At 36.6% G+C, this 26,947-nt stretch overlaps 9 protein-coding genes across 23 annotated transcripts; 5 read left to right on the top strand and 4 right to left on the bottom strand.

The window, feature by feature from the left end:
- The first annotated feature begins 4 nt into the window (after nt 1-4).
- LOC123006767 (protein tipE) lies at nt 5-3,509 on the top strand. The gene is made up of 2 exons (XM_044401519.1): nt 5-657; nt 3,346-3,509. The coding sequence occupies exons 1-2, from the start codon at nt 5-7 to the stop codon at nt 3,374-3,376; spliced, it is 684 nt and encodes a 227-aa protein (XP_044257454.1). The 3' UTR covers nt 3,377-3,509.
- A 213-nt stretch (nt 3,510-3,722) lies between these two features.
- LOC123006764 lies at nt 3,723-6,059 on the top strand. 2 transcript variants are annotated; one of them, XM_044401516.1, is made up of 4 exons: nt 3,723-3,865; nt 3,918-4,592; nt 4,644-4,938; nt 4,985-6,059. In XM_044401516.1, the coding sequence occupies exons 2-4, from the start codon at nt 3,952-3,954 to the stop codon at nt 5,261-5,263; spliced, it is 1,215 nt and encodes a 404-aa protein (XP_044257451.1). In that variant the 5' UTR covers nt 3,723-3,865; nt 3,918-3,951; the 3' UTR covers nt 5,264-6,059. The 2 variants fall into 2 exon arrangements, with proteins under 2 accessions (XP_044257451.1, XP_044257450.1); XM_044401515.1 differs by having other exon boundaries at nt 3,728-4,592.
- A 493-nt stretch (nt 6,060-6,552) lies between these two features.
- LOC123006485 (protein unc-50 homolog) lies at nt 6,553-7,776 on the bottom strand. Its single transcript, XM_044401008.1, has 5 exons — nt 7,398-7,776; nt 7,283-7,348; nt 7,115-7,235; nt 6,930-7,066; nt 6,553-6,882 (listed from the first exon to the last, which is right to left on the bottom strand). Exons 1-5 carry the CDS (start codon nt 7,579-7,581, stop codon nt 6,644-6,646), a joined length of 747 nt encoding a protein of 248 aa, XP_044256943.1. The 5' UTR covers nt 7,582-7,776; the 3' UTR covers nt 6,553-6,643.
- Nucleotides 7,777-9,672: 1,896 nt separating this feature from the next.
- Nucleotides 9,673-11,082, bottom strand: LOC123006125. Its single transcript, XM_044400336.1, has 4 exons — nt 10,998-11,082; nt 10,560-10,942; nt 9,984-10,379; nt 9,673-9,934 (listed from the first exon to the last, which is right to left on the bottom strand). Exons 2-4 carry the CDS (start codon nt 10,562-10,564, stop codon nt 9,832-9,834), a joined length of 504 nt encoding a protein of 167 aa, XP_044256271.1. The 5' UTR covers nt 10,565-10,942; nt 10,998-11,082; the 3' UTR covers nt 9,673-9,831.
- LOC123006124 (calcium permeable stress-gated cation channel 1) lies at nt 10,766-13,544 on the top strand. The gene is made up of 2 exons (XM_044400335.1): nt 10,766-10,955; nt 11,009-13,544. Exon 2 carries the CDS (start codon nt 11,014-11,016, stop codon nt 13,255-13,257), a length of 2,244 nt encoding a protein of 747 aa, XP_044256270.1. The 5' UTR covers nt 10,766-10,955; nt 11,009-11,013; the 3' UTR covers nt 13,258-13,544.
- A 1,204-nt stretch (nt 13,545-14,748) lies between these two features.
- LOC123006815 (translocon-associated protein subunit beta) lies at nt 14,749-15,581 on the bottom strand. Of its 2 annotated transcripts, none has more exons than XM_044401626.1 (2): nt 15,071-15,581; nt 14,749-15,018 (listed from the first exon to the last, which is right to left on the bottom strand). In XM_044401626.1, exons 1-2 carry the CDS (start codon nt 15,434-15,436, stop codon nt 14,815-14,817), a joined length of 570 nt encoding a protein of 189 aa, XP_044257561.1. In that variant the 5' UTR covers nt 15,437-15,581; the 3' UTR covers nt 14,749-14,814. The 2 variants fall into 2 exon arrangements, with proteins under 2 accessions (XP_044257561.1, XP_044257560.1); XM_044401625.1 differs by having other exon boundaries at nt 15,068-15,573.
- Nucleotides 15,582-15,910: 329 nt separating this feature from the next.
- Nucleotides 15,911-16,562, top strand: LOC123006817 (BLOC-1-related complex subunit 8 homolog). The gene is made up of 2 exons (XM_044401627.1): nt 15,911-16,044; nt 16,093-16,562. The coding sequence occupies exons 1-2, from the start codon at nt 15,999-16,001 to the stop codon at nt 16,527-16,529; spliced, it is 483 nt and encodes a 160-aa protein (XP_044257562.1). The 5' UTR covers nt 15,911-15,998; the 3' UTR covers nt 16,530-16,562.
- Nucleotides 16,563-16,609: 47 nt separating this feature from the next.
- LOC123006814 (amyloid-beta A4 precursor protein-binding family A member 1-like) lies at nt 16,610-25,709 on the top strand. Of its 13 annotated transcripts, none has more exons than XM_044401614.1 (20): nt 16,610-16,762; nt 17,618-17,780; nt 17,854-17,970; nt 18,018-18,630; nt 19,219-19,515; nt 19,567-19,792; nt 19,838-20,149; nt 20,422-20,605; nt 20,656-20,717; nt 20,926-21,005; nt 21,229-21,438; nt 21,746-21,782; nt 21,935-22,074; nt 22,520-22,637; nt 22,720-22,886; nt 23,656-23,661; nt 23,716-24,150; nt 24,204-24,536; nt 24,585-24,725; nt 24,775-25,709. In XM_044401614.1, exons 2-20 carry the CDS (start codon nt 17,755-17,757, stop codon nt 24,844-24,846), a joined length of 3,576 nt encoding a protein of 1,191 aa, XP_044257549.1. In that variant the 5' UTR covers nt 16,610-16,762; nt 17,618-17,754; the 3' UTR covers nt 24,847-25,709. The 13 variants fall into 13 exon arrangements, with proteins under 13 accessions (XP_044257549.1, XP_044257546.1, XP_044257547.1 ...); XM_044401611.1 differs by having other exon boundaries at nt 17,549-17,780; nt 19,222-19,515; XM_044401612.1 differs by having other exon boundaries at nt 17,549-17,780; nt 20,929-21,005.
- Nucleotides 25,710-25,967: 258 nt separating this feature from the next.
- LOC123006818 (ubiquitin-conjugating enzyme E2 N) lies at nt 25,968-26,875 on the bottom strand. The gene has a single exon (XM_044401628.1). The coding sequence runs from the start codon at nt 26,670-26,672 to the stop codon at nt 26,217-26,219; it is 456 nt and encodes a 151-aa protein (XP_044257563.1). The 5' UTR covers nt 26,673-26,875; the 3' UTR covers nt 25,968-26,216.
- Nucleotides 26,876-26,947: the final 72 nt, after the last annotated feature.

Here is a 26,947-nt window from a genome sequence, read left to right as displayed (position 1 = left end):
AAAAATGAGTGAGGAGAAAAAACCGTTGACGCTCATCTCAATTGCAGAAACTGCAAAGTTTTATACATCGTTATGTCTTGGAATCACTGCTTTTATCTCAGTATTTGCATTTCTCTTTCTTATACCTTTTATTGTCGATCCGGCGATAACAAGTTTGATGGCGGATTACGAGCCAGAACCGGTGACTTGTGTCGGGACTCAACATGTTTACGCTGAGGGATTGACAAACTGTTCGTGGGCTTCGTGTCGCGAAGGGTGTACGAGAGAAGCCACTCGCTGCCATCAAATCTACGTTAATTACTCGAAAATTCCCTTTAGAGACTGGAAACCGGCGTTCAATGTCCAATGGGACGTTGTCGATACTAGGTTTTTGATTAATGCAGAAGGTTGTGGATACCCTCCTTCTGTCAATTGTACCGAATTTGCTCGACAGTATGGGTACAGCACTGCAGGCACTCCTTTTCCTTGTTATTATAGCCGAGTATATCCTGATATCGTAGTCGCAAGATACTCATGGGATGAAACATTGAAACATTTAATACTTTCGATTACCATACCTAACTTGCTATTCGCCGCATCTGTTGGAGTTCTTAGCTACTGGTACTGTCCAGGCTGTGGCAAGACTTGCAACAAATACATGCATCATTTTCCTGCCGAGTAAGTTTCACTATCACATTTTTTTCCTGTGTTGTTCGCAAAAATTTTAATTTTTATAATCCGATTACGTGAAAACTAGAGGAGATAGCATTCAAAAACACTATTTTTAAAGGGGGGTACCAAACATAAGATTAGTCTCGATTTATTGGCAATAGACCGCTCCGGGTGCCAAAAATCGATCAAAATTTCGACAAAAATCAACTTTAAAATTGTTCCATATAACGCTTTTTCAATTTTTAGAGATCTTAAAAACTCAAAAAAGTGCATAGACGTTATTGGGTTAAGTTTAAAAAATTACGAATTTTTTGAGTTTTTGAAGGTGAGCGGTAGTAAATTCGTAAAAATAGTCAATTTACTTTAAGTCGTAAAAATATGAAATATTGCTGTCTAGACGTAAAATTACGTGCTGAACACAATGCAACAAGTTAAAATACTCTTCGATGCATAGTTTTTGAGATATTAAGAATAATAATAGGAATAATAAGGCTATATCCGATTCTGATCAAAAAATCAAAAATTTTTGATTCTTATGAAAAACTAGTACTGTATGTAGAATTAACCGGACACACGCCTGGATAAACTGTTTTTACCTAGGGCTCAAAGTTTTTGAAATATGAATTTTTTTTGAAAAAAAAAAATAAAATGGTTCTGTATCCGAAACCATAACCCGGAGCGACTTCCGGTTTGCGCCATTAGCTAGATAATTTCAGACAAATTTTATGGTTTTTAGCTTTTTGCTCTAGGTCTCATAATTTTGTAGAAAAACGCGTTTAAAATTTCACAATTTTGAAAATCTTTAATTTTTAAACGACGATTACGGCCAAATTAGAAGATATAACGTATTATGCTTAGAAAATTTGTAATCAACGCATCAAAATATATCGGATAAGATAGGTTTAAATTGAGATATGTTCAAAAACACTAGTTTTTAACGGGGGGGTGTTAACATATTTTTCCTCTTTTTTTATTTTGTAAATTGCGAAAAAACTGTATCTCAACGATATAATATTTTGACCTAGACATATGTAAAATGTTCCGGGGAATTGATTGGCGTCAAGAAAACTGCAAAATTCATAATAGTTTTGAAGGTGTAGTCGAATTTATATTTTTGATATTTTTGACTTTATCAGAAATTTTCTCGATGACTAGTTATCGTAGAACACTGATCCTTTTTGTATATGGTAGAAAATTAAATTTTCTTTCCAACAGTACCAAATATTAGAGGTTATCACCAATAAGTCCGGAGTTATTGGCAATAGACCAGTCCGGATGCCAAAAATCAACAAAAATCTCGACAAAAATCTAAAAAATTTTCTATTTTAAAATTGATCCATATAACGCTTTTAACAGTTCTAGAGGTCTTAAAGATCAAAACAGTGCCTAAAAGGTTATTGGGTCAAGTTTAAAAAAATTGATTTTTTTAGTAAAATCGTAAAAAATTACCTTAAGTCGTAAAAACGCTTGAAATATAGTTTTCTGGACGTAAAATTACACGCTGAACAACATGTTAAAATGCTCTACGTTGAGTAGTTTTTGAGATATTGAGTGATAAAGTCAAGGAATATGGATTTACGGATTGTTTAAAGATTTTCTGTTTATTCTTTTATTGCTCTAACTTTCATTTTAGTTAAATTAATTAAAATTCTGAGTTTTTGAATAGATACTTGATTAACAAAAATAGGAAACTTGAATAATATCATGAAAAAAAATTTGAATTAATTATTTTAAAAATCATTAAGCAAAATCTTGATAAGATTTCTTAAGAAAAAAAAATCTTTTTGATTTTTTAGTCTCTTTAAACCCTCATCACTCTTTTTTAAACTGAAATCTTTTTGCGTAACATCTAAACTCTATCTTATTTTTTTTTAATTTGATGGAAGCATCCTTTTCCTCAATCTTTTTTTTTCTAATATAAATCACAAAAGGTGAATAAAATTAAGTCTAAGGTATAGTAGAATTAAGATCTTTAAGGCAGAGGGACAGAGATGTGACAGAAACAGACAGTTTATACGATCAATTCGGTATTTGAATGCAAACCGGTTGCCTCATATTGCAACCACCGCTGGCTAACTGGATATGCAGGGTTGGTTCAAAAACATTTACATAAAAAGCGTACTAGTTCAAATTAAAAAATAAAAATTAAAAAAAATGTCCTCTTCAGCTAATAACAATTTATTGTATAAAATACATTAAATTTTTATCACCGAGCTAGAACCACGTGTAGGTATGAGGACGTTTTGCCAAAAATTAAAAAATTACACACACAAGAGAATGAAAACTTAAGCCAACCCTGATTACAACGGCACGAGACGGGCACGAGTCATAACCAAACCAGACTTCCAGACGCAACTGACCAGTTTAACAAGGTGTTTTTTTACTCTTTGCTGCCTCGAAAACAAAATTGGTCGACTGTATCAACCACGCGTGAATTTTTACGACAAAAAAAGGGGCCTGAGGCGAGTCTTATAAAAATTGAACCAAGTATTTTTTTTATTTGTTTTGTAATTAAGCTCTGATGAAACGTGGTTCTCGAAAGTGCTTTGCCACTTTTATGTAATTTTTTTGATTAAACCTGTGGAATTGACTTGGAATTTGATTCACTTTTCGTCATTCATATTAATTTTTATACTTCTTTCTTTGTGTGCTTTTTGAAACTATTAAAAAGTACATTGAGTTTTTTGTTGTCAGGGATGAAGACTACGACGAAAACTCATATTAGCACAGCTAGCAGCCCTCCAAGATTTCGTCACGCTCGCTTCGCAACAATTCTATTTGATACAATCATAATTTTTATAAATCGTTGTTAAAGCAACTATTACGTAAATTAAATCTGAGTTGATACCAATAACAAACTGTAGACTTTTAATTAAACTGACATATATTTCAATTTAAAATAAGTACAAAGATGTGAATAAATAATAATAGCCGATTGAGCGTGTTCTTTCTCTTCCTCCCCTTGACATTTAAAAATCCAATACTTGTGGTATTTCCCTCGAGGACAAGGATGACGCTTGCGCCCCGACGCTTGACGTCGTTCGCCTCCTTAGTTAACTTCCGTCATGTAGTGAAGTACAACGTTAATTACCCCTTTGGTGCCTTTAACTGTCAAAAATGGGCCGCCGAAACAAATGTAAGCCCCGTATGATCCCCCAACAGGACAAGCGAATCTGCGGCTGTATCTGCTTTTGCCAATTGGTTGTCGTATTTAGTTGCGTATCGCTTATTTATTTAACGGTGGCCATTTATATTCCTTCCTATAGAGCGTTCCATTCCGGTTTTGAAGAACGGCCTGTCATGTGCCAAACTATAAACACGAGTATGCTCAACAATTGCAGCTGGGCCTCATGTGGTGAGTGGTGTCTAACAAAAACCTCCGGATTTTGCCCACAAATCCACGCAACGACGAGACAAAACGGCACAACAGTCCAACTACAAAACTGTACGCGTTTCCGGACCTCGCATTGCCCCCCCGTTAACGCCAACGACTTGAAAAAACACAACTGTAATAACGGAACGGAGTGCAGCTCCCTCAAGGGGGTTTTCAACTGTTCCTTGGGACATTGCACCAATGTCTCGCAGATTTACGAGTGTCATTACCGGGCCGACGGTTTCACCGTCGACAGCGACAAAGACAACGCTAAACTTAACGGGATTTTCGAATGCAAGGGCTCGAAATGCACGAAAATCAAGCGGGGGTTCAGCTGCGACCGAATTTGCAAGGAGAATATCACTTCGTTAGGGAAAAATGTGTTTATCACGTCGGGGAATAAAGTGTATCAAGCGTCTTGCGAGTCGGGGGTAGCGTCAACCATCGCTAACGGTAACGAAGAAGGGAACGAAATTGAACCAACGCAGTTTTGGACGAGGAAAAATGAAGAAGTTTTTATGGTCTCTTGTCACACAATTCGATACAATATTGATGAACACTATATAAAGTAGAGTAGAGTTGAAACGTCTGATTGTTATCGTAACGTTATTTATTTCAGTGCTAGTGATTGTATCAACGGAACTTTGTACAACAGCGAAGACCTTCCATCGCCTGTCATGACTTTCAAAGAGTTTTGGAACTTGACTGGTCGTTGGAAGGCCGTTTTGGACCCTTTGGAGAAATTCGTTCCTATGCAAAGTGCCCTCACCATATACAACACCTCCCGACTGTATATAAACCTCGACGGTTGCGTAAATACTTTAAAAGGGGAATGTTTAGACTTCCTTAATTCCCATGGAAGTGATGGAAAGAACCAAACGGCACAGTCACGCTATCCCTGCTTCTATAATAAGGTAACGGGTCGATTTTAGTCAAAAGTCGTTCATTTATCACTTTTAGAACAACTCCTTCATGGTAATTGCTCGGTATGACTTGAAGCGGACTTGGAGGGACTTAATAATTGCCATTAGTATTCCCTCGGTTCTTTTTGTTGTTTCATTTATCACTTTGTGTGTCATAATGCAGTCGGTGAGGGTAGACGATGACACCAAAATGAGGTGTAAATATTGTTTCGTTAAGGATAATTCCGATTTGACTGAAATGATAACGGCCAATAGTAAGTACGAGGTGTCCTCGCCTGAGTCAGATGGGCCTTCACGAAGAGAAGTTCTGGGTTAAATTAATGTTGCCATTGCTATCTGTGACCAACTATAGTATATCGTAGCTAAAAGCAGTGTATAATGTGCCTTGTGCAACCGTGTATTGCCTGCACGTTGAGTAACGTGTTTCAACTAGTTAGTTGATCCACTCTGTATACCTATCGTTGTTGTTATACACATTCACTAAGTGTTATTCTTGTCATATATGTATATTTAATAGTTAATGTTTGTGAATTTATAAAATATTTACAAGTTGTTACTATAAGAACTGCGAGCTTATGAACAATGTTTCAATTATTCGAAATAACTGACTATAATCGCTTATTGCTCACCAATCTATGTGATCAGCACTTTCCTTTCATTTTATTTTAATATTGACTGATAAGAACACTAGACCAATAAATGTCATTCTTGAACACGGAAATCTAAAATCACACCATTATTATTTGCTCATCATTTCTCTTTAAAGCAAAATTAGAGTGTAATCAAAACAATGGCCTCCAAATTGAAATGACCAAAATATTTTTTCGATACGTTTTATTCATATTTGTAGGTGTATATACAACGTGGTCCAAAAGTGTAGAATGAGGAGACTTTCGTTCACAAAACAATCACTACTGCTTACAATTCTAAAATATTGGAAAATTTCATATCTTTTATTGATTAGTTTTGTAGCTAAAACGAAATTTACTGTAGGCATATTAAAAAATCACCAAGTGCCAAAATTCAGACAACTTGAAAATGATGAGAAATATCAAGAGCAGTAATAATTGTTTTGCCCAATTCATATGTTTACGATTACGAATATTCTAAAATTGTGCTACATATGTTGTAATAATGTTAATTTATGTAATTGGTGTTAATAAATGATTTTTCATTTAGCCGCCTTTTTTTAAACTGACAATTGTGTCGCCATCTGCAAACTGACAGTTTTTCAAACCGTTCAAAACAACGGTGTTTTGTGACAATGAACAGGTTTGTTACGTGAAAAATGGGCAAATTGACATACATTTTTGTAGATTGTGTACTGAGACTGGCCAGGATCTTGAAGATAATGATTCTGGCTACTACATGAAAGGCTATAACATAAACTATAGCACTGCTAGTTCTAGTTCAGAATCACTGAATTCTGGCTCAAGAATTCTGGATACTACAGTTAAGAGTAATAAAAATAAATCTCCAGTGGAAAAAGAAGTGCCAACTTTAACCACTGACGAAATTCGTGACCGATGCAGGATTTCTTACGAATGTCGTAATAACATGATTTGTATTGAAGGGCACCCAAGGAGTAAAAAATAAAAAACGTGATGAAACTTTGTGTTTTATTGAGAAACATAGTTTTTTACAAAAACTGATAATTAAAATAATTTTAGACTAGATGTAGAAAACAGTAACAGAACTATAAAACCCTATGTTTATAAAACGTCATCAAAACGTGGGTTATATTGAGACCAGCCACTAGACTGATTATATAAAATATTAGAACTATGGGGACTGGTGTTAAAATCAAGTGGGTACGATTTAGGATTTGCAGGGAACTGTAACCTAGAAATGTTATAAACATATAATACAGTACTGCCACCAGCCAAAATGTGTTGCCTAGCAATCTAGAAATGAACCATTCGTGACTTATCAAACCTAGAAGAAAATACTGTCATTCAATTAACGCATAATAAATAAATTACCGTTGTAGAAAAACAACTGAAAGAAATGTAACAATATTAATGGCGGAAAGAAGGCATTTAAATGGACGTCAAAAGAGTACCCCCATTCAACATCTTGTACTTCAGTACTTGGCCTAAAATATTTATTGAGGACATACCTACAACACCCTGAATTACGAAAATGTAACACAATGCGCAAAAATCACCAAAAAAACGTAGCTGTGATCACTCCAACAGCAATGCAATCAACAAAAATGACATACAAAAGAAAATAAACGAATTGTCCAAATCCCAGCTTTAATACTATCGCAAAACCAACGGAAGTGACTAAAATCGTAAATATTAACACAGTTTGTGGAAAAACAAACACCTACTGCAAAGCCAGGCGGCAAATAGCACCAAAAACGCCGGGTCATCCCTCGCAAACTGCGACTTGGTCTCTGCAAAAACCCCATTAGTCTCACTTTCGCCCCAAACTCCCCAACTCACGTTTCCTGTAACGGAAGTTCCGGTACACCTTTTGGGGGGCTATAAACAAATACAGCATTTGCCAAAAGGCAAACTCGAAGTCCATCTGGTCAAACTTTAGCATTCTTCGCAGGTATTTGTACCGCTTGGTGGCGGCGGACATGCAGTCCCGCTGCGTTGTCGGCGGAGGCAAAGGCGAATTCATCGCAAAACCTAACCTAAAACCCCCAAGTCCAAAACAGTCTTGCACTATAGGCGGCGTCCTGGCGTCATGACCGGACCTTAAATAGTCTTAAGTTTTGACCCGACGCGGAGTAACAATAGCAAAATTTATTTTTTTGACATTTTTTGGAACAATTGAGAATCACAACAGAAATACCAACACAATATGACAGTTGTTAAAATAAATGGCGCATGCGCGTTTTGGTAAACAAAGATGTTATTAGAAGAAATATGTGTGCTAGAAAGAAACAAATATTTTGAGAAACGACAGATTCACCAACTTTAGCAACTTAAATCTTTTGGGAAGAAAATTATTTATTTAATTTTTATAAAATATAATCTATTATGTTTACCCTATTGTATTTAGTTTTTAAGTATGGAAGTTGTACAATATACAAGTTTTCCGATTGAAAAATCTTATTTTAACAAAATTTTGATAACTTTTTTACTATTTCACAGATTCGTCATTCGTAATTGTTAACTGACGGCTGTCTGAATCAAAGGAATTGTTTACGCCTGTGGTTTTCTCGGCCCCCGAATCGGTGTCAGAACTAGTCCTGCAAATAAAATATCAGAAAAAAAAATTAAATTAATGGTTTTTCTTACACATTTCCATCATTTGGGTATGTATTTGGTCTTGACTGAGGCAAAGGTCTCATTTTTGTCAGGACTTTGTTTACTTCTTCAATCGAATTAGGTTGTACGGAATAGTTATTATATACAGCTCCCTCATTTAGTTCGAATTCAATCGTGACGTTCTTAACGTAGCACACCATTACTTGACTTTGGTCAATCAAAGCACACTACGTTATTTGAATTTTCATGAAATAAAAAATTATTTTCAATTACAACAGTTCCTTTATATTCTTGCACGGAGTTCTCGCTTCTGGCTATAATTTTGCCGTCCGCAATAACTTCTCTTGCTTCCATCTTAGTTTTAAGTCTTCGCTTTTGTATTTGTCTTAGTTCGCTTAAGGCAACTAGGAATTTTTCCGGCAAACTGAAAAAATATGATCAAAAACTGTAGTTTTTAAATGCAGATAAAAAAATAAACGGTAAAAACCGATACTTTTTTCAATTATTTAAATTTACAGTTCCTAACCTATATATCAAAATGGGCTGTATATGTCACATAAATCTAACATTAATTAGACTGTTTTACGAGTTAAATATTACTTACGTCATGCTGCTTATAATAATTTATTATTATCGATAGAAAACACTTGTTTTAACCAAAACTTCCAAAAATTGTTGATGGTTGAGATTGAACGCAACAGAAATACCAACATTACCAACATATCAGTTGTTAAAATAAATAGCGCAGGCGCGTTTTGGTAAACAAAGATGTTATTAGAACAAATATGTGTGTTAGAAAGAAACAAATATTTTAAAAACTTTAACCAGCGTTGCCAACCAAAAGAAAATTTTTCGTTTTGCGGTATTTTTTAATGGTCAAAACGAAAGACGGGAATTTTAACTCTATGTTACATATTTATTATTAGTGTTATATTAGTATTATTATTGTTATATATTTATTATTATTATTACTATTCATTATTTAGCGTTAGGATTTATTATTTGTCAGTTACTAATTATTACGTTTTACTATTTTCTAGAACATTTCCTGACTCACTGGTTTTTGTAAATTCGTTACCCAACTTTTGTAAATCTCTTTGTCTGTATCTTGGCAGCAATTAGTCATCTAAGCCGATATATTTTTTTTGTCAATGATGATTCGTACAACTTCTTACACAACTTATGTGTCGAGAGGCCAGTTCGGCATTAGATCTTGTACTTGTCGGATGAACGTACAATAAAATTTATATACAACATATTGTTTTATTTATTCAATCCGGAACATCTATTAAAAATTTATCTACCAACGTAAAAGTAGATAAAAAGCATTTTAAAAAAATTCTTAAATGTTTAAAAAAGAATGTGTTTGTTTTCATTATTTTTTTTATGAATGTCTAACTGAAATATTTAAGACATGTTTGGAGAGTTATACATGACGGATAATGATAAAAAAAGCTGACAGATTTATCAAATTTGGTACTTAAATTTTTTGGGAAAATTATAATTTAAAAGTTTTATTTTATTTAATTTAACAAAATTTAATTATGTTTACACATTTCTTATATTTATCCTATTATATTTAGTTTTTAAGTATTGTACAATATACACGTTTCCCGGTTGAAAAATTTTGATAACTTTTTTCTATTTCACAGACTCGTCATTCATCATTGTTAACTGACGGTGTGTCTGAATCGAAGGAATTGTTTACGCCTGTCGTCTTCTCGGCCCCCGAATCGTCCGAATCGGTGTCAGAACTAGTCCTGCAAATAAAATATCAAAAAATAATAATAAAGTAATGGTTTTTCTTACACATTTCCATCATTTGGGTATGTATTTGGTCTTGACAGAGGCAAAGGTTTCATTTTTGTCAGGACTTTGTTTACTTCATCAATCGAATTAAGTTGTAAGGAATAGTTATTATATACAGATCCATCATTTAGTTCGAATTCAATCGTGACGTTCTTAACGTAGCACACCGTTACCTGACTTTGGTGGATTATTCCCGACTTCACGTTATTCGAATTTTCATGAAATAAAAAATTATTTTCAATTACAACAGTTCCTTTATATTCTTGCACGGCGTTTTCGGTTCTGGCTATAATTTTGCCGTCCGCAATAATTTCTCTTGCTTCCATCTTATTTTTAAGTCTTCGCTTTTGTATTTGTCTTAGTTCGCTTAAGGCGACTAGGAATTTATCCGGCAAACTGAAAAGATATGATCAAAAACTGTAGTTTTTAAATGCAGATAAGAAAATAAACGGTAAAAACTGATCCTTTTTTCAATTATTTACATTTACATTTCCTAACCTATATATCAAAATGGGCTGTATGTGCCACATAAATACAGCATTAATTAGACTGGTTTAGAAGTTAAATATTACTTACGTCATGTTGCTTCTAATAATTTATTATTATCTATAGAAAACACTTGTTTTAATCAAAACTTCCAAAAGTTGTTGATGGTTGATGATTGAGGTTTCAGATTTTGAACAAATCCAACATAGATTACTATCTAATAGCGCATGCGCGTGTTGTTAAACAAAGATAGAAGCTGACCAAAAATGTGTGCTAGAAAAAGATAAATTTTTGACATTTGACAGTGTTATACGTCAACAGTTGAAATGTAGAAATGTCATTTTTATTGCTGTGGTTCTTCATAATAAAATTATTTTAGTAGAAAGTTGGGAATATGTACTTAGTTTACGTAATTTAGCACAATCGCAAGTTTGTTTGTGGAAGAATAGATAATTTGGTGCTTGTCGTGTGTACTGGAATTTTTATGTAAGTCATGGTCGTAATTGTCTAATTTTGCTGTTGACGCACTTTTCCTATAGACAAAATGTTGAAGCATCTTCTGGAAAACCGTCACACTATCGGCTCGGTCAATAACGACACATGTTTGACAACACGGCGTGCAAATGCGACTGTTATCAGCAACGTATATGAAGGTATCCCCGAGACGATCCTCTTGAACGTCATCACTTGGGTTCTGTTAATCCTCCTCTTTGCCATCTTGCGAAACCGGGCTTGGGATTACGGCCGACTAGCCCTCGTCCATACGGAAAAATGGACACAACTCTTCTACAAGAACACGGATGACGCTGTCGCCGTCGAGGAATCAAGCGCAGACGTGTCATTAATCCCCGACGCGGGCTGTCTTTGGTTCCCCTCAATTTTTAAAATCAGCAAAGAGCGGATTTTCACACGATGTGGTCCTGACGCGTCACACTATCTCTCCTTTCAAGAACAACTCCTTCTCTTGTCTACAACTATAACAGTCTTCGCACTTTGCGTAATCCTCCCCATCAATTTCCAAGGGAAGCTTCAAGGCGGTAAAACTACTTTTGGGCACACCACTTTGAGCAATCTGGAACCGAGTTCGAACTGGTTGTGGGTCCACGTCGTCGCTAGCTTTTGTTTCGTCCCTTTGACTGTCTTAATCATGCGGAGGAGCTCCGGTCGGATCCCCAGTGCCTCGGCACTTACGTCACGGACTGTTATGATAACACACATCTCGCACGCACATCGAAATACCGATGATATTAAAAATTATTTCACTGTGAGGTTTCCAGACACTGAGATAAAAGACATACAGATTGCTTACAGGATCAAGAAATTGACGATACTTGAAAAACAACGGGCCCTCACTCATGAGGCTAAGATGTACTGCATTTTGAACAACAAACCGGACTTGAAGGTGCAACCCTACGGGTGTATTATTTGTTGTCCGTGGAAAACACAAAACGCACTTGAGTATTACACCGAAGAGGAGGCACGACTCACGGATTTGGTCGTCGCGGAGCGACGAAAAGTCCTAGAGAGTCCTTTGGGGATTGCCTTTATTACTCTAAACTCAGAAGAGAGTGCCCATCACGTGATCAAATCATTCACTCCCGGCTCGCTACGCCATTGGTTGATCACAAAAGCGCCCTCACCGTCGGATATCAATTGGGAGAATTTAGAAATATCGTACCGGAATTGGTACTCGAAAGCAATCCTCATCAACGCAATTCTTTTCCTAATACTATTTTTTTTAACAACTCCAGTGATTGTAGTCAATGTCTTTAATAATTTAACTAGCGCACAAGATAAATTTCTGAGTAAGTTGACTCCTCTTCTTTCTGATTTTCTTCCAACTCTTTTGCTCCTTTCTGTGTCGGCTTTAATGCCAGTCCTTGTGGCTTATTCGGACGAATGGATGTCACATTGGACCAAATCAAAACAAAACCATGCTACAATGCACAAAGCCTTCTTTTTTCTGCTTTTTATGGTGCTTATTCTCCCCTCGTTGGGGTTAACAAGTGCGCAAGCTTTCGTCGAGTGGTCCCTACAAACCGGGAATTTGACGGTGCGATGGGAGTGTGTGTTTCTAGCCGACAAGGGGGCTTTCTTCATTAATTATGTCATCACTTCGGCTTTGATTGGAACAGCTTTAGAGTTGTTGAGGTTCCCCGAGTTAGCAATGTACGCGTTTCGTCTCCTTCGTATCAAATCAGAAGCAGAAAAGACAAGTATAAGGAAGGAAATCATGTCGGAATTTCCCTTCGGGATTCACTATGCCTGGACTTTGCTTATTTTTACGATCAGTACAGTGTATAGTCTCACGTGTCCTTTGATAACCCCCTTTGGGTTGCTATACCTGTCTTTGAAACACTTTGTCGATAAATACAATATTTATTATGTCTATAGACCCATCACCATGTGTGGGGAAGGCCAACAAATCCATGCTGATGCCGTCAGGATGGTCCGGGTCGCTATTTTACTGCTCCAGTTAATCATGGCAGCTTTTTCTTTCATTAGAGGAGGTTTTAATATCATGTGTGCGGTTAGTTTCATTGCGTTTATTGTCACTGTTACATTTTTCTTTTTCTTGAGCCCGTTTCCCTCTTGTAGACCTATTCAAAATAACAATACGGCTTTACCCGAGTTTAGTGAACAATACATCGCTCCGGTTTTACTAAGTTCGCAAAATATTGAACAAGGAGATGAATATATTGTGTCTTCACCTTCTTCCTACGGTTCCTCTAATATTAACGATATTGGTGTTAGGCTAATGTCAGAAATTGGTTCTTCGGTTGCATAAATCTTATTTCTGCTTTTGGTATGGCTGTGACTATTTAGGAAGTGTTTTCACCAATTTGGTTCCACTCTTGATCTTCATGTGATAATTCTCTAACTTTTAAAGTATTGACTCATTTGTTTTAACTCCTAGTCCTCCTTTCGGTTGCATAACTCGAAATTGTAATGAACGGTGATAACACGTAATTATAGAATGAAAATAACTATTTATTTGTAAAATCTATTTTGTATATTTTAGCACATAATTGTAAGTTTATTGTATAAAAATATAATTGCTATGTTATATTGTTACTAATAGATTTTTTTTTAAAGAAAATAGTTTGATTTGACAAATGTCATTGAGAAGAGTAGGGGGCGGGGCCAAGACGAAAATATGAAATAAAGACGAAAATAAAACAATTTGTGATATTTTCAACCGATTTGGCTCAATTTTAAGCCGGGAATCAACATGAAACAAAGTATTTCAACCAAATACTTGCTTGAATACAAGTTTTCTTCATAAATAAAGCAATTTGAGCTATTTTTAATTTATTTCGCTCGATCTTAATACAGAATTAATTCAAAATTGATGTATTTTATAAAAATAATTMCTTCAATCTRAATTTTAGGCTGAAWMAAAGCAATTTGTGATAGTTGGAATCGATTTGGTTTAATTTGATGACGGAAATCAACCTGAATCAAAGTATTTCAATCCAATTGTATTAAAATAGAAAAAAATTTTGAAAGAAGACTTATTCAAGCCAGTATTTGGTTGAAATACTTTGATTTAGGTTGATTCCCGGCTTCAAATTAAGCCAAAACGATTGAAAATATTACAATTTTTTTTATTTTAGCCTAAAATTGAACTTGAAGTAATTATTTTTATAAAAAATACTTTAATTTTGAATTAATTCTGTAGTAAATTAAAATTAATTTAAATTAAATATAGCTCAAATTGCTTATTTATTTAAAAAAAAAACTTATTCAAGCCATTAGTTTGTTGAAATACTTTAATTCAGGTTGATTTCCGGCTTAAAATTGAGCCAAATCAATTCAAAATATCACAAATTGCTTTATTTTAATCTAAAATTGAGATTAAAAAAAATATTTTTATAAAATGAATTCTTTGCTAAAATCGAGAAAAATTGGTTTGAAAATTTTGTTGAAATACTTTGATTCAGGTTGATTTTCAGATTAAAATTGTGCCAAATCGATTGGAAATAGCACATATTGCTTCATTTTAGACTAAAATTGGGATTGAAGCAATTATTTTTTATAAAATACATTAATTTCGGATTATTTTTGTATTAAAATTGAGAAAAATTGAAAATACAGAAAATGCATAACTCGAAATTGTGATGAATTGTATATTTTAGCACATAATTGTAAGTTTCTTGTATAAAAATATAATTGCTATGTTATATCCTTAATAACAGATTTTTTTAAATGAAAATAGTTTGATTTGACAAATGTCATTGAGAAGAGTAGGGGGCGGGGCCAAGACGAAAATACCCAATCGCGACATACTGGAAACTTTATTACAAAAATACAACAATAAATAAAAATGTTAGAAAACAAGTATTTAATGTGATTTTTTTGTGGGTTTGACGAGTTTTTCGTATTTGCTCTTGCTGCCGTACCACAAAGCCAAGGGAATGGCCAACGAAGGGGTGGTCATGAGGGTGAAAGCGAGCCAATCCCAAGTGTGTGAGGAGAATTTTTTATCATAATCGCGGAAGGCAATAATGCCACCCTCGCCCGGTTCACTACTTAATGAAACTTGTACCTGAAACATACATTATTAATAAATAAAAAAACAATAATTGGAAACTTACAACAGTTGAATCAGTGTTTTTGTACGTAACTTCAGCACTCGTGAAATTGAAATACCCGTAACGTTTCGGCCTGACTACCACAACATGCGAGACGTTGGTTTGGGGGAGGATGCGCTCGAATTTGGCGGAGAGGTGCCCCCCGACGACTTCGAAAGCCTCGGGGTGGAAACCATTGTCGACTAGTTGGACCCCAACAGCCGCCGATGTTCCAACATTATACAGAGTGTATTTCACTTCAATGTCTTTATTTTCGACTAAGTAGCGGTTGAGAATTTGCTTGGAGACTAGCAGTCGGGGCCCCGTTTCCTCCTCAGTGTTGCAGAAGCCCGAGATGAAGAGCAACGCGAAAATCACAACCGATTTGAACATTTTTCTCACTGAAAGTGACACTTTTAATTCAAGATGTTGACTTCTACAACGACCACGAGTTGTCACTCTATCACTCTAATAGAAGTGGTATTTTGGGCCACGCAGAGCGCCACGCGTAGCCACGTCGATGAAGTGTCAAGTGGCAGTGTCACCAGCTCACAAAAAATAAACTCACCAGATCGGAACAGAAAAAGTTATTTATAAATCGGGCCAAAGAAAAGAGTTTTCTTCTCAAAATCATATCAAAGGCTAGAAAAAAAATAAAAATAATAAATTTTTTAATTCAATTGAATTATTTTTTTTATTTAAAAAAAAATGTGGCAAAATAATTAAGTTAAATTAAAATACGTGGCAAAAAATAGTATTGTAATTTCAGCCCTAACAAAAAGCTAATTCTACTTTTTTTTTTTTAATTTTCAAAATATTTTAATTTCCTGCTATAACTGCATTTAAAAAAAATCACCAAACTAGCATGAAAATTACTAGATGTGGTGAAATTTCACCTCTGCCACCGGCGCTGTCACAATGTAAATATTGTGATTAGAAATCAAATTTCGTAAATATGACTTTTAACGGCGATTCGGACCTCGACATTAAGGTTCGGAAAGGTTGGGTTGTCAAATTAGCGATTCTAGTCTTGAAATGCTGTTTTTTAGCCACGGAGCGAATTTCGGAAAATATGCATATTGTGGCAAATGAGCCCTCTTTGGCATTCTACCGGCTCCAGGAACATGTAAGAAAGGCGCTAAATCCTATGGTTGATAGAAGAGTTGACGTTAATAATTTACACCAAGAGTTACAAGGCCATTGCTATGATATTGAATACGCTGTCACTGCCCTCAAAGCGATGAGTACAGCAGAGGAGAGCTTCAAGAATATCCAGGATAATTTAAAAAATGCGATTTTTCTTAAACAACAGCTGAAATATGAAGAGTCGCGTAAAAAAAAGTCCGATGGCAACTCAGTCTATAAGAGGCTTTCTGCTCACATCACCATCGACCTACCAGAACTGCCTGAATTATCGGACGTGGTTCGAGAAACAGCAAACAGGGTTGAGAGTATGATGTCAAAAGCCACACATTCATCAAATTAATGTTAAATGTAAATAAAATAGCAAAAAACTGAATTGTTGTTTGAATTTCCCGCGCTAGGTTTAGGTTTAAGCGAGAAAAACGCCAATGGTGATTCAATCCTGTCATGCATGGCTATCTTTATGCTGTGCTAAACAAGTTAGTGTTAGTAGTTTAACGTTTTTTATCAATAAAATGTTACAAAAAAATTCTGATAAGAAACAAATTAACAATCCGTACATCACGTATTCTTAAGGTAACCCGCAATTATTCAATCAATTATTTAATTAACCTATATTGTGGTACTGTCACTGTAAACCAGTGGCGTCCGTCATTTTCCTAAACCATTTTTTGTGTTTTCATTTATTTGTTGTGTTTTTTTGTGTTATAGTTTAAGTTGCCCCCTTTTATTTATGTCTTATAATTTTGTAGAAGTCACATTTATGGCAATAATGACATGCGTTCAATAATTTTACCATTGACTAAACATATTGCGACGTCGCAAAACCAGACGCATGGCGTCGGTCGCGATTTAAACATTAAAATATTGTGAAAACTTCAAATAAGTCCGTAGCTGAATTAAACAAAACTTAAATAAAACCGTTTCTAATGTTATAAGTCGCTAAAGCATTTAAAGTTTGTTTCGTGTTATATAATAAAGTTTTCTGCGCCGCTTGTTCAAATATTGATTTTGGGTTGGAACTGCTCAGTTGTGTGAAATTCTATCCTGAATTTTCATCACCGCGACTATTTGACGGCATGTAAATATTAAATTTGATAAGAGGTTCGTGAACTCAAACAATTCAATTTAAAATTGAGCGAAAACTAGTCGGTAGTAATGTGCGTAAAAATCTATATTTTTTGTTTTACCGGAAGTGAATGATTGAAATTCAAAACGGGTGGTAACTCGGCACAATAAACAAAGTGCTTCCCGACTCGTGACTCACAAACTTCCCCTTCAATTTAAATAGTCGAAAAAAGGGTGTTTTCATTAATTTTTTTCGTTTGGTTTGACCCCAGAAGTGGTAATCATAATCCGTAGGTTTTGCTAGACGATAGATCAATGGAAATTTTCTTAAAGTAGCAATGACAAGTTTGACTCTTACATTAGATAATGTGGATGTGAGTGAAAACACTGAACAAATAAGCAAATTATTTCCGAAGTGTCGGCCAAGAAGTGATATTAACTTAAATCCAATAATACTACCGGGACATGAAAATGATTGCGAAAACAGCACGAATACTGTCATGAATATCGACAGTGACAATGACAGGTAACTTGAAATAAAAGGGGCGCAAAACGTGATACCTTCCTCGAGTGTGATTCTGATCGTTTCATTTCACCAGATGGATGGCCGAAAGCTCTAACATCACCCGAGACAACGTGAGTCACTCAACCGATGACGAAGATGTTATAATAGAGCGTGAACACACGGGAGGGACGTACAAATTGCGCGATTCCAGGTACCCCACACCTCGCACGTGACAATTCACTAAACCCAAACTTGCAGAATAATCGAAATCGCCGGTGGACGAGAACTCTTCTCGCAAAGTCGCAGCAAAGCGGTCAGAAAGTCGCGCACAACCGTCGGCGAAGATGGTGAAAAGAAAAGCCAAAAATCCCCAATGAGACAAGGCGTGTGGGAGCTCCGAGGGCGCAATAATGAAGCGAAAAAACTGAAAAACTCGCGCGAATACACCGAGACGGTCTTCTCATCCGAAGTGTGCTCCGTCACCCACCAACAGCATGAAAAACAGACCGATATCGAGACCAAAGTCAGCCCGAACTTGACGATGAGTTTCCCGGGAGAGGTTGTCGTTTTCGACGATATTGGCGAAAACTGGCACGAGGAAAAACGAGACGACACTGCCACGCTTTTCAATGACGAAAAAGTCACCAAAGTTATTGGAAATCTACCAATTGCGGTCTACGAAGGCTCCCCCCGGAGGTACGGACCCCGGCAAATGGAAAGCAACTTCACACACCCCCAACTTCCCAGCGCACAGAGTCTACTAGCCTCTCCCAGCGTCTACCCCCCCAGGCCGGGCTTCCCCCAAAGGGTCGTCTACACCCCCAGCCCCAACGAAAACGACGCCAGCCCCACCAACGACAACTCCTTCAACGTGAGTTTGTTTCCAATTATTCGCATAATTATAAAAGAAAACATACTCGTTTTCATATTAATGTGCATCGAAGTAGTCGTTGAAAGGGATTCTTTTAAGGTGGCAACCATGCGAAAATTCAAACAATCCTAACCTCAATCTTCCCTAAAAATTATTTTTTCTAAATAAATATGTACCCCATACATAAGGTAGCAAACTTAAAGATTTTTGTCAATATTGTTGTGATTCTGAATGACATTAATGACACTTTTTGTGCATTAAAGGTGCATTTAGACTTCTACAACCTACTTGATGCACATTAAAATGAAAAAGATTATACAAGATTAAATAGACATAAAAAATGTCAAATGTCAAAATAATTTTATGACAAAAACATTTTTTTCCATGTTCTTGGTGTCTGACACACCCTGTATAGTGTAATTGTTATTCTCTTTTAATTTCACTGTTTTTATTTTTTCATGTTAAAAGTTTGCTCGACACGTGTGTAAATCTTGGGATTTTATTTGTTTACATTGACTTTGCTATTTGTAAATAAATTTAGCGTTAACGTTTTTAATTTTTTTCACGTGTGAGTTTGATTTGTTTCAGAAGAAGGCGTCGCCGCCGCCGACGACGACGACGAGCACGACGACGTCGACGTTCGACTACTTGTACGAGTTTTCGGAGACTCGGAAGGTGCTGGAGGAGTTTTTCAAGTGTCCTCCTCCCGAGGAGGAGAACCGACTGGAGGTGGAGTTCCAGGACTTGGAGTACGAGCTGCGGCGACAGGGGGGCGACTCGGGTAACTCGTACGTGGGACAAAGGCTGGCGAAAGGTCGGGAACAGAATGATTTTTGCATGCGGATTGACTCTCCTAGGAAATGTTTTAACAATCCGGTCACAAATGTAAAATTTTCGTGTGTTTTTTTTTTCCAAATGTTGGTTTTGTTTTTTCAGGATCAAGACATGACAGAGTACGAAAACAATTTCCTCGATCTTTCTATAGGTACAGGCTCTAGTGGGGATTTGGGTGAGACGGAAGTGGGGCTCCAAGTCGGGCATAGTCGGAATTTTACGCTATCGCCCGAGACGACCGATTGCGATTCGAATTGTGGGGATTTAGATAGTGAAGTTTCTTTAATGTTAATGGAAAATGAAATGGGACCTTCTAGTGGCCTGTTAGGTAGGGGAATTTTGACAAGAGAACGAATTCGAATCGTGTTTTCAGGATCAAATACTGATTTAGCAATTCCAAGTGATTCATTACGCTTATACTCTAGTATGCCTGTTCTTGAAGACGGTTTATCATCAGGCCACGCCAGTGACACTGATAACAATAACCCAACTGTAATGCTCATGAAAAGACAAATAACCGAAATCGAACGCGAAATTAACCAAGGGATATGCAAACCTAAAGGCAATAAACAGGAAAATGGACTCTCCCCTAGCAATGATTGCGTAAACCAATCCCAAAATGACATAAATGGATGCGTTAATAATTTCGAAGAGACTCACATTTTGCCCCAAATGGATCCGTTAGGTACTGATAATAAAAAAAAATAAAAAATTAGAGTAGGCGGTGATTAAAGTCCTTCAGATGGCAATCCTGATTTTTGACATTTTGAGTGAAATAATGTTCACTTTAGAGCAGAAAATGTTTATTGTTGTACAAGACATGGTCATTTTCACTTTCAGTTTGTGTGGCCCAGATTCCCAGCCAACGTGTTGCCAACTGTAGAATTGTAATCATCGCCTACTCTAATTTTTTTACTCTATTTTTTTAGCACGGTAGCTAATGTTAATTTTTCTTAGAAAAAACCCCTCCGCCACCTGCACCCGCTCCTCACCGGTTGCTCCAAAACGAGAAAACAAATGACGTAGAAGCCGCTATTAAAGATATTAGATTAACGTTGCAGAGGACGAAAACTTTGCCGTTAAAATGTCACCCGAAAGAAGAACGGGAGGAAAACGCTGTGAGTCCCATTTGGGTACCAAGGTAACAGATAATTTATTCTCTAACCAATTTTGTAAAATGATAATTTGAAGACAAAGAGGAATGTCGGCTGCAAGTGGCGATTCTGATCGGAAGGCCAACAGTGGGGAAGAAGGTATACTAATTTTCATATTAATGTGCATCGAAGTAGTCGTTGAAAAGGGTGGCAACCATGCGAAAATTCAAAAAATATTGATGTGATTAAATTTGTTCTGAATGACATTTAGATTCTACAACCTACTTCATGCACATTAAAATGGGGACGATTAAAAGATTATTTTTTTTTATTAGGGAGGAAATTTGAGTAATTTTGTTTTTTGTAGAAGAAAATGACACTGATTTGGAGACAGATCGGCTCTTGGGGCAACAAAGAACCGACGATCAAGGTTTTTACGATGAAAAGGTAAGTCACGTGACGAGTTGGTCGGGCGATTTATTTTAGAACTTTTAACAATTAATCATTTTTATAATAAAAAAATAATTGATGCAGGTCGGTACTACTAATTTTTCTTGCTAAAGTAGTAAAAAATTGCGTGAAATGCATGTAATTTTCTTCGATATGGTGTTGGTTCTTTAAGCGGCCATTTTTTCGTACCCTTTAACCGTATATGTGTTTGTATTGGTAGGGTTGGAGAAAACCTAAAAGTCGGACAATAATGCCTTCACATAGTCTTTCCAATCCTAAACAAATCTTAAATGCAATGGACGAAGGAACATTACCTCTTGTTCCTTCCGAACCTCAAATTTCAAACCCTTCCTCACCCACAGCTGTATCTGAAAAAAGCCAGTCGCCCCAAAGTCAGAAGGGATCCATTTCGTCAAGTAAAATAAAAAAGGTGTGAGCCTGGCATGTATAAAGTTCTTCTAGATTAGTTTAGCTTGGTATAATTCTTTTTCCACATACACACAACTAAGAAACTAATGACTAACACGTCAAATAAATAAGCCATAGATGCATGCAGTGGGGTGAATAACGGGGGAGTTTATTATTTTAAATTTAACTCGTTATTTGTCACACTTGTTATAATCATCGAATTAAGTCAATCGCATCCCTTGACTTGTAAATAGGCATTTTCAGTTTGATTTCGGCAAGTCACGTCATTTCTATTTAAGTAATATTTCTAAAGGCATCTTTATTTTCAGGAGAAAGACAATAAAAAGAAAGGGAGAAACAAAGAAGGTAAGTAGGTTATTTTTGACTTAACTATAAAATAACGACTTTATTTAACTTGCAATACGTTTGGAACTTTATGGTAAGTCTGAAATTGGAGCTAAGTTTTTTGATTTCCGGTTTTGGGGGTTGGTGTTTGAAGTTTGAATTTTTTTTTTCAGATTTTATTCAACGTTCAGTATTAATAGAAGGAGTTCTGTTTCGGGCTCGATACTTGGGGTCCACGCAACTAGTCTGCGAGGGCCAACCAACCAAGACAACCCGAATGATGCAAGCTGAAGAGGCCGTTTCACGAATTAAGGTAATGCATGTCCTCCAATTTCAGTCTGTTGCACTTGATAAAACTGGTCAAATGAGGAAATTTTCATTTGCATAAAATTTATTGGTACAGAGGTGATAAAAGGCATGAAACCGGCATGTCTATAGATGGACTTGTCCTTTGTAAAATAGTTAAAGAGTGGGAAATTGACTCCGAAATCGGTTCACATGCCCCCTTCCCCCACTCTCGACTTCGCAGTGCCGTTGTGCACGCTTAATGTGCTCTATTTGGTTGGTTGCCTGCTACATGTCTGATACTTGGATTTCACAATGTCGCACTCCCTTCCATTGCTTTGGATGTTATTCTCTGATTAAAGTGTATATATAGCCATCTGCACTTAGTCGATTGTTGTTGTTTCTCAACCGGCGCCCTCTATGTTTCTGTTATTAGACTAGACAGTGCGTGAAAAAATACGCTAAACTTGCAGGAGGCATCCAACCAAATTCAAAATTACGACCCGAGCGATTCTTTTGACGAACAACAAGCCGATGCCGAGGAGCCCGAACCGTTACCTCTTCCCGAAACGGCCATACAGCCTGTATCGGGTGAGCTTTTCCAAACATTGCTATTTTGTCACTCGATGTACACTCACAACAAAATTGCAATGTTTGAAAAGTCATTCTCTAGGACCTCGAGTCTACAACACAAGTTCCCTGCCTTTGGGAGTCGGGGCCACTGGAACTGTTTTTCGACTGCATTTTCTCGGATCGGTTGAGGTGGATGAGGAAGGGGGGCGCAAACGACGAAAACGACTCAAGAAAAATATGGTCGAAGTCGCTGTTACTAAAATTAAGGTCTGTTACCACTTATGTAAATGAAAATCATCCCCACACTATCACCTGCATGCACCTGGCGGCCATTGTAATAACTAACCGACTGGTTTGTATACTCTCGCTGCAATTCTACAGGGCGACCCACCTGAACCTTAAAAATGTACTAGAGACCAAAATTTCTATTTTGCGTCGATACAACCATTTTTTCTGGAAATTTTCCACACAAACTAGAAGCGAAAATGACCATTCACCATTTTCGTCTTGTACAGCATTTTTGTAAAACCGAACATTATTTCACTGCTGACATTTGAAGTCAAAAATCACGAGTGACATTTGAAGGATTTTAATCACCGCCTACTCTATTTTTTTTTTTTCGATAGCACGGTACAATTTACTTTCTAGAGGTTGGTCATGGTGATTTTCAGCGGCGTTTTCAGCGATTCCTTGTTTTTCAGGTGGTGTGTACGAAATATTTGCAGTATACATTGTTAATTCAATCAAATTTTGAAAAATACTTGAGACTTGACACTTCGAAAATCGAACTTTCAAACTTTGTGACATTTATTACCAACCACAAACTCATTAGAGCAAAAGTTCCTACATTTTCAAAAATTGCTTTTTATGTTAAAAATGTACGTAAAATGCGCAAAATAGAAAAAATAGCGTTAGTTTCACAACATTTTCCCCACGAAACGCGTTCATTAATATACTATGAGGGGTGGCTCGCCCTGTGTGTGTCTTTACTAATGTACTAATTGAGTGTTTTCATTGGTGCTTTCCGCAACACCAGGCCTTGGTAAGTGCCCTTGTGGTCCTCGAGTGGTTTTAGTAAAGTTTTGTGCCCGTTTAGGCGCCCGATGGTGAGACTCAGCCCAGTACTGAGGTGGATTTATTTATCTCGACGGAGAAGATAATGGTGTTGAATACCGACCTGAAAGAGATAATGATGGATCACGCGTTACGAACAATATCTTACATCGCGGACATTGGCGATTTAGTGGTGTTAATGGCGCGTCGTCGCTTCGTCCCGCACGAGATGGAAGACGCACCGAAAATAAATAGAACACCAAAGATGATCTGTCACGTGTTCGAAAGCGAGGAAGCCCAATTCATTGCTCAATCAATCGGCCAGGCTTTCCAAGTGGCTTACATGGAATTCCTCAAAGCGAACGGGATTGAGGACCACAGTTTCGTGAAGGAGATGGACTATCAGGAGGTGCTCAACTCGCAGGAGATTTTCGGGGACGAATTGCAGATGTTTGCGAAGAAGGAGATGCAGAAAGAGGTAGGTTGTGTGGCCGGGGGGGATTGGGGGCAACACTCTAGGAGGTGGTCCAGGTTGTAGTGCCTAAAGCCAAGGGTGAGATTCTGGGTGTGGTGATTGTGGAATCGGGATGGGGGTCTATGTTACCGACTGTGGTCATTGCGAATCTAGCACCGGCGGGGGCGGCTGCAAGGTGCGGACAATTGAACATCGGCGATCAAATAATTGCAATCAACGGAGTGAGTCTTGTCGGACTTCCGCTATCCACATGCCAGAATTACATAAAGAATTCCAAAAATCAGACTGTCGTTAAATTAACTGTCGTTCCTTGTGCCCCCGTTGTAGAAGTTAAGATTAAAAGACCAGATACTAAGTATCAATTAGGATTCAGTGTTCAAAACGGAGTGGTAAGTATTGAAAGTTTGAGGACAAATGACTGTTTTTATTTTTGACAGATATGCAGCTTGCTTAGAGGAGGTATAGCCGAAAGGGGTGGAGTGAGAGTTGGCCATCGGATAATCGAAATCAACAACCAAAGTGTCGTCGCGGTTCCGCATGAAAAAATTGTTAATTTGTTGGCAACATCTGTAGGAGAAGTAAGTCATAGAGGGCGCTAGTTGTGGTGACTTAAATCGATATTTGTAGATTTTGATGAAGACGATGCCGACTTCGATGTTCCGGTTGTTAACCGGTCAGGAGAACCCTGTGTACATCTAGTTTGAACAAATTGAAGGTCAGAAAGTGCCTACATGTAGTTGATATTGAACTGTCCTTGGGAATTGTTTTAAGTTTGATCGTGCTTGAGTCGCAGATCAATATATTTTTTATTGTTAGTATTAGTTTGACAGACTGAAGACAATACAAGCAAAGACCTGCGCTCTGCACATGCGCTGAGCTTTCGTGATAGATCATATCTGCTTTGTCGCGTACCCTATTTATTTGTTGTGAATGTGAAGAGCATAAACCAAAGACTGGTTGGTTTAGCAGTATACTTCATTATCATAAATTATCACGATAATTTGTGGCGATGATTTATCCTGAATGTGACCTGTATATTATTTAAGAAATATTCAATTTATCCAAACTTTTTAATGCTGGCTCAAAAATCAATGTAGCACTATCTAGTCAGCATCAATAGGTATTATTTATCTGTGTCTATGTTTTATTTTGATAGTGTAGTAGACCGTCTCTTCCATGCTTAAAACATTTCTTGCTTGTTAAAGAAGGTCTATTACTATGGTACTTAAATACATAATTCAATATATTTCAAATATACTGTAAAATCTTTATTTATTTCCCCTAGTTTAAGCTTGTTTTAAATACTCGTATTTTTTATACAATTACTGTTATTTATCTGTGACTTTTATTGCTTAATTTTTTAAATATTTTTGTTTTTGTGTTATTAAATGGAACTCAATATTTATTTATTTTATTTCAATAACGTATATAAATACCACCTAGTCCTATTTAAACAGATCTGATCATATCAAAGACTAATCACAATTTCATTTGATAATTGTAATTATTTCGTCATATAACGCGATTAACGTACGTGTAAGAAATAAATATGTACAAATATGGCATCGTGTTTCATTGAGATTCCCAAAACAATGTGAATTGATACAATTTCGATTTTCTGCAAAGTGTTTATTATGAAAAAAGCCTTACATACCTTTATTTACATCAAACTACATAACCATCGTTCAAGTGCAACTAAGCATGGAATATTTTGTTTTTTTGCTAAGTTGTACATAAGACTGAAACAATACGAACTCAAGAAAAACACAAAACGAACGAAAACCATTAGGGTTTAAGGAGGAATTAAGTGAATTATTAAATAATTTAAATAAACTTTATCTGGAAACAAAGAATGCAAGAGACAATATACAATGTAATTATAAATTAACAATAATCCTAAATGTATTCTCACATTGTATTTCTGTTTATATCAATGAAACAGTAAAAAACATAGTAATTCTACTTCACCAAGAGCTAACTTAAAGTATACACGAAAAGAATAATGAATATAAAAACAAGTAGAATATTTATGTTTATTACTTTTGCTTTTTCCCCTAGAAGGACCCCACTTAATTGTCCATTGCATATCTGCGGGTCCATTCCTTGGCATTCCTTATAGCTTCCGATTCATTAACTTTCCACAATTCCGCTACATCATTCGCTAAAGGATCATCGGGATTGGGGGCACTTAGCAGAGCCTGAATTGATAACAGCACAGTGCGAATTTGTAAAGCGGGACTCCACTTATCCTTTAGAATATCTAGACAAATTCTGCCGAGCCGGTCGATGTTCGGGTGATATATTTTTGTAATAAACCTCACTTTCGGTGCTGACATTGGATAGTCTTCGGGAAGAAACAATTCTAACTTAAACAAGCCCCCTTCGAACGGGGAGTCCTCGGGGCCGGTCACAATAACGTGAAAATAACGGGCGTTACTATCATCGGGTACTGCACTAATCCCGGGCACGGGTTCTTGCATTAAACGTTGCGTTTCTTTTATAATTCTGCGTGGTAAGGCTGCCATTTTTCCTTATCGAACCGATAACTTTGCGATTTTCTCGAAGCGAAAGACCACACCACTAACTAATTTTAAGCAAATGTTTTACTTCTTCAATAAATGCAAACAACTACACTCATCATAAAACACTTACACAAAATCGGGACTTTTTAGAGGCGGAAAGCAACCGAAACCTTCATATTCCCAGATTTTAGTTCGCCGTCTCGCCGTTAACGTTGTCGACCTGCAGCGCCGCACGCATGCGCGCACCACCACCCGCCAAACTCAAAAATATCACAATT

The sequence above is a fragment of the Tribolium madens genome, unplaced genomic scaffold (assembly GCF_015345945.1).
Source record: "Tribolium madens isolate multiple individuals breed KSU strain unplaced genomic scaffold, Tmad_KSU_1.1 Scaffold_2;HRSCAF=44;Tcas5.2_LGX, whole genome shotgun sequence".
Classification (NCBI taxonomy): Eukaryota; Metazoa; Arthropoda; class Insecta; order Coleoptera; family Tenebrionidae; genus Tribolium; species Tribolium madens.
Note: the sequence above shows the minus strand (reverse complement) of the source record. Positions and strands in the feature narration are given on the sequence as shown.